Here is a 14,303-nt window from a genome sequence, read left to right on the forward strand (position 1 = left end):
CTCAAGTATTAATAGTTGCACGCTGCAGAACATACAAATGTCTTCACAGTTTTTATTGTGAACTCTGGTGAACCGATGTGAACAAGCAGGTGACAATACTGTGCCGTAGCTTGAACTGTATGCAACATGGAGCCTTATGGTATTGATAAATTATATACAATTTAGATGTTGGTGTACCTACCAATGTTACAACAAATTATCTTGTCTTGGGGTGATTATGGAAACTTTTCTATCGACAGCAGCCACTAATACCTATCTACATACCTATTTCAAGCGATTTTTTTTATTGCAAAGGAGGTTGCAGAACTTTTGTAAATGAGGTTTTGCTAGCTGTGTTTATTACAATTGAAGTCGTTAGCAGACAGGAAAGCTCGAAATTACCTTAGACGTTATAGCCATAGCAATCTTTCTATCTTCCACTGACGTTCGCTCACTTCGCTTTCTTTAGATTATGACCACAATGTCGCGTTCGGAATTTATTTTATGTCGCTGTAAACCTTTAGCTGCAGCAAGCTCAGCATCATCACGTAAATCTACTCCAATGAAATTTACTCCAATATCCTCGTCTCGTAACTCGAATCGTGCTGCAGCTCAGTTGCTATTAATTAAAAAAAAAGTTACTAATCTAACATTCCAAAAGCATTAAACTACCGAGAGGAATACAAATTACGTTTTGACATTAAATTTGTGCTTGATTCGCGTTTTCACTGTTTGCTTTGTGAATTAAGTGCTTGAAACTTAACCGTATGCTAGGTTTTAAGCATGCCGGCGGCGGCGTACTCACACGGATGTAAAAAGATCAAAACAAAACTTCATTCAAAAACGTTGCCGGAATACCGAGGTAGTCACTTCAGGCCACCTTCATGGTCACTTTACTAAGCACTTAACCTGAAAATAACCATAATAACGCGATCTTGAACACCGTATCATTGATATGTAAATAGAGATCACCCTTATATTGGTGTAACTAGGCTACCAGAGATAGTTCATGGTTGAGAACAACAGTCCCGTATTCCACGTTCCAGCCGCACTCACCTTTATTTAAAATGCTTTTGTACCCACGAGATGTCCGCTCTTATCAAAACTTACATTTATCAGGAGATAAAAAAACCAGTTAGCAATTAACCTCAGACTTACGATAGATGTGAAATGTATGCCCACGAGAACACAAGAACCGCGGGCTATTAATAGTGTTCATGTGAAATTAAAGGCACTGAATGTAATTTGCATCCTTTTATGCAGGAATGCAAGTTGAAATTACTAAGGTTGATCGCGCGCTCTCGATTACCATTGACTAGTAATGGGATTTTTTATAGAGAAAGCGCTTTTACACTATCGTTATTTGCGCGTACACCGTAAAGCTGGTTGGTATTCGCGCTTAAATGTCTGCTACAATGTATTTATATCATATATTATGTATTTCGCAGACCGATGATACCTTTCTTTGTAGCATCCCATGATAAATTACAAGGTTATATTGATTACTTTTCTGAATCGATGTTTAAATATTCAATCTTAAAATCAACTTAAAAGTACCCGCAGAAAGGACTGAGTGGACGCTGTTTTTGTATGAATTTTCATACGTTAATTGTTGGTTCACGCTAATATGTATAAGCATAAATGTGCGTCAATTTGACACAAGAAACTGAGCATCGCTTGTAAGTTACGATGCTAAGTTTCAATTGTACCCAACTAGGTACACGCTCTAATAAAAACGAGCTATTGGTCCGCGTTATATAATACGAGTTTAAGGCACTGATAAATATTTATCAGATATAGTGTGTAACTAATAGTAGGTATTTAATCCTCGAAAACGACGACCACATGAAGATAAAAATACTTACGCGGTCGGATTCTTTAGGTAGATAATGTAATATGAATAATGTTATTGATTGGAAATGTCGGAATGTGATGTCCTAGTTCGGAGAAATGTGTTAATGGACTAGAAACCAGTGTATAAAAAACATTATAATACATTAATAACAGTGCCACTTACGACTTTTTTTAGCTAAGAAAGTATAGTTATCACATTATCACCTAATAAAAGTCACTGACATAAGAACATAAACAATTTGTAATGTCTTATATCACAGTTGTTGGTACATTAAGTACTAGTCGGGTCTACTGAGAAATATCAACAATACTCAATAGCTGCTGCAGCTAATTGAAGTTCAATTAAGACTACAACTAGCTCGCAGAAACTATTTTGTATTATAATTAGACCTGAAGTCGTGACAATTATGGTAACATTCCATTTCTAACCGCAGCACGCACTACCGGCACTGAACGCGTCGCTGTGATTGTCAATTTCCATAGTAAAATCAACAGTAATGCAGCTGTCGTTGGAAATGGACTGTCACCTCTATTGGGGATTGGTGGTTGATTTCCTAACTTTATTGTCGTTTGAAAGTTAATCTACAACCCCTTTCTTTTTCTAACAGCAAATGCGACAACGCGATGTTATACAGCGACAGTGACAACATTAAGGACCTACTACACCGGAAATTGCTGCACTAGATATTTTTAAATATGCAATGTAGCCGAACTATTACGAAATTTTGACTTTTCAAAACATGAACTTAATATTAAGACACTTCAATTGTTTGTATGGATGCATTGATCAGTTCTAAAAACATACCAAAAGGATTCGCTGATACCTATCGCCTATTTTTTTGTAAAGTTTTCCGCTTACTGGAAGCGAAATAAGTTTAGTAATTTGAGCTCCCTTGCAAACTAGATTGAAAAGTAAGTAGCCCGTAAAGTTAAACACTATCAGCAGTTTAGACTGCTGACCCAGAACCCATTCTACCTCAATTCCTTCAGTGGCACACGACACGACACCCGCGGGAGCGGCTATTACCGACCGTGGGAACGGACGAAATTAACGAACGTTGCGTTGCGTTTGTTTTTCTACGCCAGCTTATTAGTGTTGGTTTGGCACTGTGAGCTTTGGCACAAAATAGCAGAGAAAGCTCATTTTGGAATGTACGTGTTATGTTATTTGCAACGTCTTCAAATGGATTTCTACATGGAGTTTCATCTATAGAAAAGATGTGTTTGTGCATAGTTAAAAAAATGATGTGGATTTGTGGAAATATTACACTTCGTAAGTACGAAAAACAGAACACGTGTTCATTTTTAAAATGTGTAGTATTAAGTAGTTACTGAAGTGTATTTGTAAAATGTTTGCTCCATCATGGTAATAACTTTGTTTTCACTACTTGAAAGTGGAAGGACACTTGAAGGTCTTACTTTGTCATGTCATTTTGTTCAAAAAAGAGTTTCAGCATTGTTTTTTTACATACGTCAGTTAACACTTACATAATTATGTGTTTTTGTATTATGCGATATAATCAATTAATAATTTTAGGTACAAAACACAATACCTCTAATTAACAGATTCATTCAATGATTTAAACTATTAGTAGTAGTAAACTCTTTATTGCACAAAACAAGTACATAACACAGAGAGAATACAATAAAAGTGTACAAAGGCGAACTTATCCCGTTAAGGGATCTCTTCCAGCTAACCGTTAAGAAACTGAGAGATACATATGAAATGGTAGTCAAACTAAGATAAAATGTACATGACGGCGAGACTTAAAAGAAGTAGCTAACCCTAGAAACATAACTAAATACGATGCGATGCATTAGGTGCAAAGGCATATACATACAATAGATATACGAAAGAATTACATGTCCATACTATTAATGTCTTCTTACATTACCTTTAGATACAATTGATGGTTTCCCCCATCCTTTTCTCTTTGATTTTTCTTTAATAAGTATATAAAGAATCGAACGTCTGCAGCTGGCCTTCGACGGCGCATCGATCGTCAAGCTCTCGAGTGGAATATAAAATAGGGTGTCGGAACTGTCAAGTAAATATCCAGGTGACCAAACTTGCACGGGATGATACCGATATAGACAAGCCCCTATACGATTAAGTTGCACCACTTTTCATGAATCCACTTGTGATTGATGGTCCTTGGTCACCCCGCTCAATCTTTCTCAATCTTATATAGGAAGTCGAACGTTTGTAGGCGGCCTTCAACGAAGCATCGATCGTAAGCTCTCGAGTGGAATATAAAACAGGTGTCGGAAATTTCAATAAAATATCCTGGAAACCGAGCAGGCTCGGGCGGAACTGATGTGTGACCTAAAAAAGTTTTCCCGGGAAAGGATACTTATTATATCTTTGTTCTTAAAACCTTTATCAAAATTGTTCATGAAATTACTCTACATGTAGACATAGGATAATATTATATAATGTAAATATGTATATAGGATAGCGAATTACCTTACGAAGAACTCCAGCTATATGTTTTTTTTTGCAGTATCAAGCCTAGTAAGACATCGCTCTTTTCCTGTATTTTGTATACTTATAGTCTGTATATTTAGGTATTTAAATAAATGTGAATAAACAACTTGTAAATTTTCGGATAGTTATAACATTTATTGACTAACCGACCAAATACAAAACCCCCTGGACCAGTCACTGAACAACCTGACTTTAACCTACATTATTTGATCATGCTTCCCATGCTCAACTGGCTTAAGGAGCCATTTGAGGGTAGATTTTGTTTACTTTTATTTAGATACAGAGTATAGGTACATAGAATTTCAGTAGTCCTAATAGAAACTAAACCACACAACATTAGAATTCAAGCGCACGTAGAATAACGCACATAGCGCACATAAACATAGCCTGTTGACATAGTAACGAGCATGCGCATAAGAGATATTATCTCTGTGTGATGATAATACGTTTACGAATATGCGGATGACACGCTTTACCAAAATAACCGCATTGTTAATTAACAAAAGCGCAGTTGTGCAGTGAAACTATTAAATAGGTACCTAATTAAAATAGTTTTACTATTAACAATGTTTTAATCATATTTTTATAGATATAACGGTTAGATAGACAAAACCATGGCATTGTTATCACAATACAGACATAATAATAACATACTTACCAAAACAGCGCCATATCAACAGCTGATAATAAACCGATCAATCACACTCGAAAGCTTCAATCGAATCACGACTAAAGCATTGTTATTATTTATTCCGTCGGTTAACGGATAAAACTGTTATCAGTAAACATAAACACTTGGTTCACTAACCGGCTTTTTATTCGACTGTCAAAATCACGTGGCCGTACTCACGCACACACTGACGGATCGTTTACAGGGGGCGCTTTTTCGCGCGGACCGGCTATAGCGCATGACATTCGGAAAATTATGATCATGTAGCGGACTAACCTCCCACACTGTTCGTGAAGAACTAAGCGCAAGTTGTCGGCGAGCACGTGGCGTACTCGTAGCTTACGCGACGACCGCCCTACCAAAGCGTCGTGCGTGAACTATGAAAATCGACTTTCACCCGATGCCTGTAGATAGAATTTCGCCTAAAAAAGAGACAGAATGAACGAGATGAGCCAGAATATGGGACGTTATACACAGAGTATTTCCGTACTGTCGTTTAGTGTGCGTAGCCTGCGTTAAGCTGTAGAAAATGAAAAGTGCTGGCCGCGTAGCCAAGATGCCAATCGCTTACGCTCCGTAGCGATCGAAACGCAACTGTCACTGTCGCGCTAATATGGAAGAGTGATAGAGAGACATAATGCTTTTCGATGTCGAAGCGATAGCGATTGTAACCTTGGCTAGGCCGGCAGTTTTAAAGCGCTTTCTTTCCGAGATAATTTGATGGGCCGGTCTTTAAACCCGGAAGATATATTGTTAGTGCCATCGAGGGAGAAATTTGATACGGAATTTATTCCCGCGAATAAAAAAAGAAACGCTCATTGTTGTAGAGGGATATTGAAAAAGTTTCTCGCCGTATAACGATCGCTTCCTTTTGTTTTGTTATTTTAGGGATTATTTAAAACTTAGTGGGCAGTGAGTTTAATCGCCCTTTGTTGGAAGATGACTGGCTCGTATAAAAGGGCGCCTATCATGGGTCCGTTTAAGAATTCTTTTCACTTTCATTTCTTTCTACTTATAACTTAAGCTGTAAATGTAAATGAACTTTTATTTGTGTCGAAATCCAAAGGTATGAATGAAAATGTAATACAAACACGATCTTCGGGTCAGAGAACCGTTGCGTATGCTTCCGAGAGGCGTATTCTGATTTTAATAATAGCTTATTAATTTGAATTTGGTTTGGATTTTGTATGGATATAATCTGTCACTATCAAAAGGACGTTTCTGGTTAAAGAAACAGATCTTATCTATAACGAGCCCAGATCAAATTCATAATCTGTTATTACAATCGGAATACTCCTGGATGTGTCGATATTGTCGATAATGACTTATTTGTGGATTACATTAAATTTAACTTGAGACATTTTTTAATTTGTATGTATTAAATAATATTATGTAAATATGAATGACGATCATAATATAAATTCGTGTAGATTAGTCTAGCATAATTTATAATGTAATTTAATATTATGAGAATAAATATCTAAATCTAAATCTAAATCTAGTATTTTAACCTTTTCAATATTTTGACAAAATAAAAACGTGTTTGTGTTTTTAACTTAAATGCATATTGCGCTAATTAAAAAAAATGGGAGAGTAAAGCGAGCATGATGACGTATCATGATGCGATACGATAATAATTTTTAAGAAAAAAAACCCGACTTCTTTGGGGGCCGGTGAAAGCTTATTGTAGATAGTACACTATGTAGAAACGGAGGTAAAACCACCCACTTTTCAAGTAGCATTCCGTTTCTGTAAGGCTCGCAGTTTCAACCTAACCTAACCCTTGTTCGGTTCTGTGAGGATCGCAGTTCAAACCTAACCTAACCCACTTAATGGCGCATGCGGTGCGGTGTACGGGGGTTTAAGCGGGAGGGGTTAGTAAGATTGGCATCATCATACTTTATACCTACATTTTATGGTAGGTAATCATAGTGGTTTATTTAGTTAAGGTATCATAGTGGTTTTCCGGGCCAAAGTCCGGGTCCGAGTCCGGGTCCGAGTCCGAGTCCGAGTCCGGGTTCCGAGTCCGGGTCCGAGCCCGGGTCCGAGTCCAGGTCCGAGTCCGGGTCCGAATCCGGGTCCGAGTCCGGGTCCGAGTCTGGGTCCGTGTCCGGGTCCGAGGCCGGGTCCGTGTCCGTGTCCGGATCCCAGACCGGATCCGAGTCCGGTTCCGAGTCAGGATCCGACTCCGGGTCCGAGTCCAGGTCCGAATCTGGATCCGAGTCCAGGTCCGGGTCCGGGTATGAGTCCGAGTCCGGGTCCCAGTCCAAGTCAAAATCGAAATTCGTTATCATCAGACGTGTACCATGCGTCGTTGAAGAGTTCTGTTCTGGTCACCATCAGCAGTTCCACTTCATCAAATGCGACAGTTTTTATTGTAAATGCTGGATTTTATGATGAAAATACAGAAAATTCTATACGTATGCCTTTAAGATTTGAGGAGTTCCCTCGATTCCTTATGGATCCCATCATCAGAACTCGAGCTTGACAAAAGTGTGGCTTAAAAACTTAACTTGCTTAACGAACATAACGAAGAGGAAAAATCGCCAAACGTGAACTATGCGTTGTTGAAGAGTTCTGTTCTGATCATCATCAGCAGTTCCACTTCATCAAATGCGACAGTTTTTAATGAAAATGCTTGATTTTCTGATGTAAATACAAAAATCTCTATACTCATGCCTTTATGATTTGAGGAGTTCCCTTGATTCCTCATGGATCCCATCATCAGAACTCGAGCTTGACAAAAATGTGGCTTAAAAACTTAACTTGCTTAACAAACATAACGAAGAGGACAAATCGCCAACTGTGAACTATGCGTCGTTGAAGAGTTCCGTTCTGATCATCATCAGCAGTTCCACTTCATCAAAAACATACAACCGAATTGATAACCTCCTTCTTTGAGATTTGGAAGTCGGTTAAAAAATACAACAATCACGTCCGTACAGTGGCCGGTCTATCATCGTAGTGGCTAATAAATCGATGTCTATTCCTAGATACGTTGAAAACATAATGCATATAATGGTCCAACTGATATCGATCGGGTTAGCTTTAGTTTTTACAGTACAGGACTCATTTTATTGTCTTTTTTATGCAATCAATTTTATAACCACTTGCTGGTATCCGAGTACGTTGGTAGGTACGTACCTTACTTATTTAATATTTTTTTTTATATTTAATGATGTGACAATGCAACGCAATGCAATGAAGCGCTGGTGGCCTAGCGGTAAGCGCGTGCGACTTGCAATCCGGAGGTCGCGGGTTCAAACCCCGGCTCGTACCAATGAGTTTTTCGGAACGAAATATCATTTGATATTTACCAGTCGCTTTTCGCTGAAGGAAAACATCGTGAGGAAACCGGACTAATCCCAATAAGGCCTAGTTTCCCCTCTGGGTTGGAAGGTCAGATGGCAGTCGCTTTCGTAAAAACTATTGCCTACGTCAATTCTTGGGATTAGTTGCCAAGCAGACCCCAGGCTCCCAAGAGCCGTGGTTAAATGCCGGGATAACGCGAGGAAGTAGATGTGGCAATACAACATGCTCATTAGTAAAAGCTTTAACCTAATAACTAGGTACGAGGAAAATTTAGTCATCGGAGTCCATAAAATAATATTTAATTAACCTGTGATACATTTTAGCGATAGCAACAATTGTTCCAATGCTACGATGAAACACACGACGCAAACACACATACACAGACATAATATTACTTGTTACTCACAAAGTTTACTAAAATTATAACCCTTCTTGTAGCTGAGTAATATGAGAATGGTATATAATCTGTGACGAGGGTAATATAGGCCAACATGTCACATTTGAACCAAGACAGACCAACGTCCATTGCTTCCGCTCTTTCAACACTTTCCTTTCAAGCTGATGAACTGACAGCCTAATCATTAAACTCGTGAACGCGGATCATTATAATGATTCTATGGCACATGCTGTCAAAGTTCGTTTTAAATATAATGCATCTTTCAATGCAACTTCGTTATCAGATTGTATCCGTATTTCTTTTAATATTCACTTGTATTAAAAATTCATCAATAGCCGAGCATTACCGCGTGTGACTTTTAAATAGGTCGCATATAAGAACCTTCACTTTATCGGACTGATGTACAAAATACAGTTAGATATATACCACTATCTCTTCGGCGAAAGAAAACATCGTAAGAAACCTCCATTGCCCCGAATACGCATCTATTTCTGTCCCGAACCCTCCTCAAACCAATTTTTCAGCCGGGCACCATTCACGTCGCTCAAACGTCGCATTTCCATATCACCCAAACGCTCGATACAATTTCGCACCTGTACAAAACAACGCCCACTCGCCCGTGACGTGCCGCGTAACCACACTAATCAAAGTTGTAATTAGCAGCTAGTGAAACAGCAAATTAAACGTCCTTTCATGTGACAAAATTACGCAACTGGCGAGGCCATATTGCGATACTTGCGAAGTTTCGGTGTGGGGAATTTGTAGCAGTTGCCGAACTTCTTTATTGTTATTAGGTTGATGAGTATGAAGTCGAAGTTTGGTTTGAGTTGGACTCTGAATTGGGGAACAATAAAAACCAATGAGTGTTTTGGGGAGTAAGTAGCTAATTTATGTTGTTGACTTAGCTGCTATTCAAGGATATTGAATTTACTGCCTTTCAAATTGACTACGTGTATAAAATTAGTGAAAAAAGGCTTTTAAATAAATGACTATTCTTTACAAAAATGTATATAAGAGCTTAGACAAAAATAAAAATTATACTGGGTTCATTCCGAAATGTTTTTGGTCTTAATATTCATGACTACTCTTCAAATAGGAGTTTTCCTATTTGTAATTTTTTACCTTAAAAATTATGACGGTGCCTAATGTATAGTGTAATAATGAATATATTAATCAACATGAATCGAAAAATACACTGGATTAAAACAATCCACTTTAACAAAATGACTGCGTTATTTAAATGGAACAGGGTAGTTCCGGCAAAAACAATAAGAAATCTCGTATCGTATTACGGTATACAAAGACGAAACCCCTGAAACATCATGCATGGGCTTTATGATCACAATTTATACTCACCTACTGCTAGAGACCGGAGCGAACAATAGCGAGTGTAAAAATGTACCTACTTAAAAATAAAGGTCTAGGTGTAGGTGTGTAGCCTAGAATACCTGTATTGCTCCTGTATTGCTTAAATTAGAAGACTTAGAAGATTTTAATTTTTTTTACAAGAATAAATAAAAAATAAAATGAATAAACTTTGATGAACGCAAAAAACATTCCTTCAATATTAATCAAAGTTTCTGTCAAATACGTCTAGTTGCTTATTTATTATTTTATACTCTTCAATTTTATCGAGTGCTTCAAGAATGAACACGGAATCATAATACGTCGCCATTTCCGAATAGCTAAATTAGATCCCTATTTCAACCTGAAACATTGACTTTATTGACAGATTGTTTCGCGGCTGACGACCAGTAATTAAACAGTTAATGAAGCTTTAAATTGCATCAGAAAATCAGGTGGCGCCATTTTGATCAACATTCATATTCTGCTATTCGCAAACAATTTCGCAGAATCATAGTCCGTAGAACCATATAAACCTTAAATAATATACCTTTTTCTTATTGGGTAGATTAATTACATTTGTCCTTATTTATACATATAAATGTATGAAGAAAGGGGGAAAAATCCGCGTTTTCCTCCCCTGCTGATCTTGTATTTATTAATGTTATTTTATTTTATTAGGAAATGAGGAAACAAATACATAAAGTGAAGAGGCTATTCCTGCTCTTTTGTGTGTCTCAAATACCTTACAAATAGGGCTGCGATGAACATCTTTATAAACGGATATACTATTTATTTAGTAAACTAGTATATTTAGTCAATAAATTAAATACGTCAGGAAAGTATGTTTTTCTCAATCGGTACAATGAGTGACAAATTTGACAAAAATGCCTTTGTTTTACTAATACAGTCATAGTCATTATAATTTATAGTCAGAATCATTAAACAAAATCAAGATGCTTATTTTCTTCCAAATTAGATTTCTTATCTCACAGGTAATCATCAAGAACACTTTTTATTATATTCTTTTCAATAAGAACTAGTAGGTATTTAGAGTTTCCGCTGAAACCACAAGAATGTTCTTCAAAAATTAGACCGCAATGTTTAGAAGACTGTACACAATTAAATTATCTTCCTGGAAAATATACTCGGATTCATTTCATGGCGGTCTATCAAATATAATGAACATGGACCCACATGGACGCTTTTCTGTTTCGCCCTATGGGTGACTGGTAGAGAATGCCTATAATGGCATTAAGTCCGCCTGTTGTACTTTTTGTATGTGCAATAAAGTTTAAAAATAAATAATAATAAGGTTCAAACTATAAAACAATAAACATAAATGATTTAACAAGTTAAAGCGAATTTATTTTCAATATAAATCAACGGGGTTGAAAATGTTTAATATTCATAATATACGAATGAATAATTATCTACTTAATTAATTGGACAGATATTCATAATGAATTATGCAAATATTTATTTCTTAAAATAAAGTTAAGCTACTAATTAAAATTTTGAAACTTGTATTTTTGACAGTTTTACGACTGATATCCTGCTAAAGTGACATCCATGATGATATTGACGATAGAAGCAGTTAAGATAAGTTAAAGATAAAAAATAGTTTATTCAAGTAGGCATATTACAATGCGCTTATGAACGTCAAATAAACCTTTACCGGCTCCAACCGTACACCTCTGCCCCGAGAAGATTTAAATCCCCCCTCAATTGGAGGAGGGTATCCCAATATGGGACTGGCAACAAACTCGGCGGGACACATCTTTTCAAAACATTATTACATCTTATAATTAACATGCATTACGAGTAATTAAGAAAAATACAATTTAAATTACTATAGAATTCATGCAATTATACTCAGTGAGTACATAACTTTATAGAATTTATATAAAAAAAATATAAACATATATGTACATGAAATCACAAATACGTAGCTCTTTCAGAAAACATATCAAATCTTACAAAAGGAAAAGAAATTAAAATCAATAAAAGAAATGAGAATACATATTATATGAATCTGACTGATTGTTATGAGATGCTTTCATACAATTTGATGTGCTTTCTTACCTAAGCTGAGTCACCTTTAACTCTACACATAATACAATATTTTTAATTGCTACTTGTCGTTATTACAGTTTCTGGTTTGGACCATGCATGTTTGTCTGTCAAGTAGTCCTCGACTCTGTAATAAGCCTTCAACATCAATGACTTTTTAAGTAATTCTTAAGGGTAATCTTAAAGCATCCTCAGGTAACTTGTTATAAAAATGAATGCATTGCCCCACGAATGACTTCTGTACTTTACGAACACGAAACTTTCTGATAGCAAGCTTATTTTTATTTCTAGTATTATAGTTATGGACATCAGAATTCTTAGTGAAGGAGTCTAGATTCTTAACAACATAAATAATACTATCATATATGTATTGGGAAGCTACAGTTAAAATATTAATTTCTTTAAAAAGTTCTCTTAATGATTCACGCACCCTTAAATTATATATAGAACGAATGGCTCTCTTTTGTAAGACAAATATAGTCTGTATGTCAGCTGCTTTGCCCCAAACCAGAATACCATATGACATTACACTATGAAAATAACTATAATAAACAAGGCGAGCTGTCTCAACATTAGTAAATTTTCTAATTCTCCTCACAGCGTAAGCGGCCGAACTTAATTTGTTTGCTAGTGTTCTTATATGATTCAGTCGTTTGCTTTATTTATAATATTGCAAAAAAACAAATTCGTGGAATTGGAACTGATATAAATACAATAATATTTTTAAGTAGCACCTATTAACAAACCAGACGGACTAGCATATAAGTTGCGTTCTTGCGCGCGAGTCCATACTTGAAGTGGCGCCAGAATGTATGTAGTCGTTCGCGAGACCGCAACTCATGCTTAGCAGGTCAGGACTGACAACAATTTGTGGGTAAGGCAACATAATTTAACAAATCAGATCAGTTCATTTGATCTTATATCCGTACAAAGTGTTTTGATTTTACTGACCCGGATAGATACTTTAAAAATTTCAACGTGATTTGACATTACTCACAGTGCCAGCGTGGGCAAATGACTGAGTGCCAGTTGATATTTTATTTAAGGGTCCGCAGCAAGCTCGGCCGAATTTCACTTTCCTATACAAACGGAGTTTCGTTCTCATTTTAAAATTATGTGTTGGATTGTAATGACATACAGTGACATGAGGTATATCTAGTCCTATAATTAATTTATATAGCTCCAGTTTATAAAACAAACAAAATAGAGCGAAAACAAGTTTTGTGTTAAAACTTAAATTCGCTGCATGTTTATAACTATGGTATTCAGATACCATTAGTTTATGTAGCTTTAGAGCTACATAGACTAATTACAGGACTAGATATACCTTATGCTATTGTAAGTACAAAGTTTCAGAGCAATCTAGCTAGTTGTTTTAAAATGAGGGCGTAACTACGTTCGTATGGAGAACCGAGCTTGCTGCGGACTCTTAAGTACCTACCTACAAACTTATGGTCTCAACTTGAGTAGGCGTCACGACAGATCTCGTCAGAGATGGCGGGACGAGCTTGACGCCTTTGACAGAGACTGGTAGAATACTTCCGAGAATAGGAGGGAGGCCTTTGCCCACCAATGGGACAATATGGGCTCGTAATAGTAACCGAACAGCAGAGTCATAAATATGTGGTTTGGAATGCTCATAAACGTTTGTTTTCATTGCAATGCAGATTTTCAACGACAGAAAAGCTCTTTAAACAACTTTTATTGGATTTCACAAAGTCCTTTGTCTTGTGAGAAATTTTTAATTTAATGTTTAATTCACTGCACAATTTAGCGAGTGGCATTCAAGTGTACCTACTTAGGACCTGAATTTCATACTGTCATTTACATTACTGATTTCTTATACATATTTTAATAAATAGGTGTTATGTTATTTATTGCTAATATTAGATAACAATTCCACCTAATAGACATATAAACTAATCAGTTCTAAATATCTTTGAATTTTATATAAATTAAAGGGTTTAGAATATAGATTTACTCATTACTTACGCTTACAGCAATAGAGTTCAGCGTTGTTAACTCTACTTGTATCGTATAGTCACCTTCAATAATATGTTACACAACAAAAGCCGCAAAAATATCTGTCACGATCTTATTTGTAGAGCCATAAAAGCAGAGCATGTTACATTATGATATTCTGCACATATATCATTCTGGTTAGTTTATTGTGTTTACCTACTAAA

General features: G+C 36.3%; 1 protein-coding gene across 1 annotated transcript in view; it reads right to left on the reverse strand.

Annotated features, from left to right (window-relative positions):
* LOC134669045 (collagen alpha-1(IX) chain-like) overlaps positions 1-5,440 on the reverse strand; it is a 218,527-nt gene extending 213,087 nt beyond the window's left edge. The window contains exon 1 of the mRNA XM_063526571.1: positions 4,980-5,440. Coding sequence (XP_063382641.1) covers positions 4,980-4,993 — 14 coding nt within the window. The 5' untranslated portion in view covers positions 4,994-5,440. The remainder of the gene's footprint in view (positions 1-4,979) is intronic.
* Positions 5,441-14,303: the final 8,863 nt, after the last annotated feature.

Source organism: Cydia fagiglandana, chromosome 11, assembly GCF_963556715.1.
Source record: "Cydia fagiglandana chromosome 11, ilCydFagi1.1, whole genome shotgun sequence".
NCBI classification, from domain to species: Eukaryota; Metazoa; Arthropoda; class Insecta; order Lepidoptera; family Tortricidae; genus Cydia; species Cydia fagiglandana.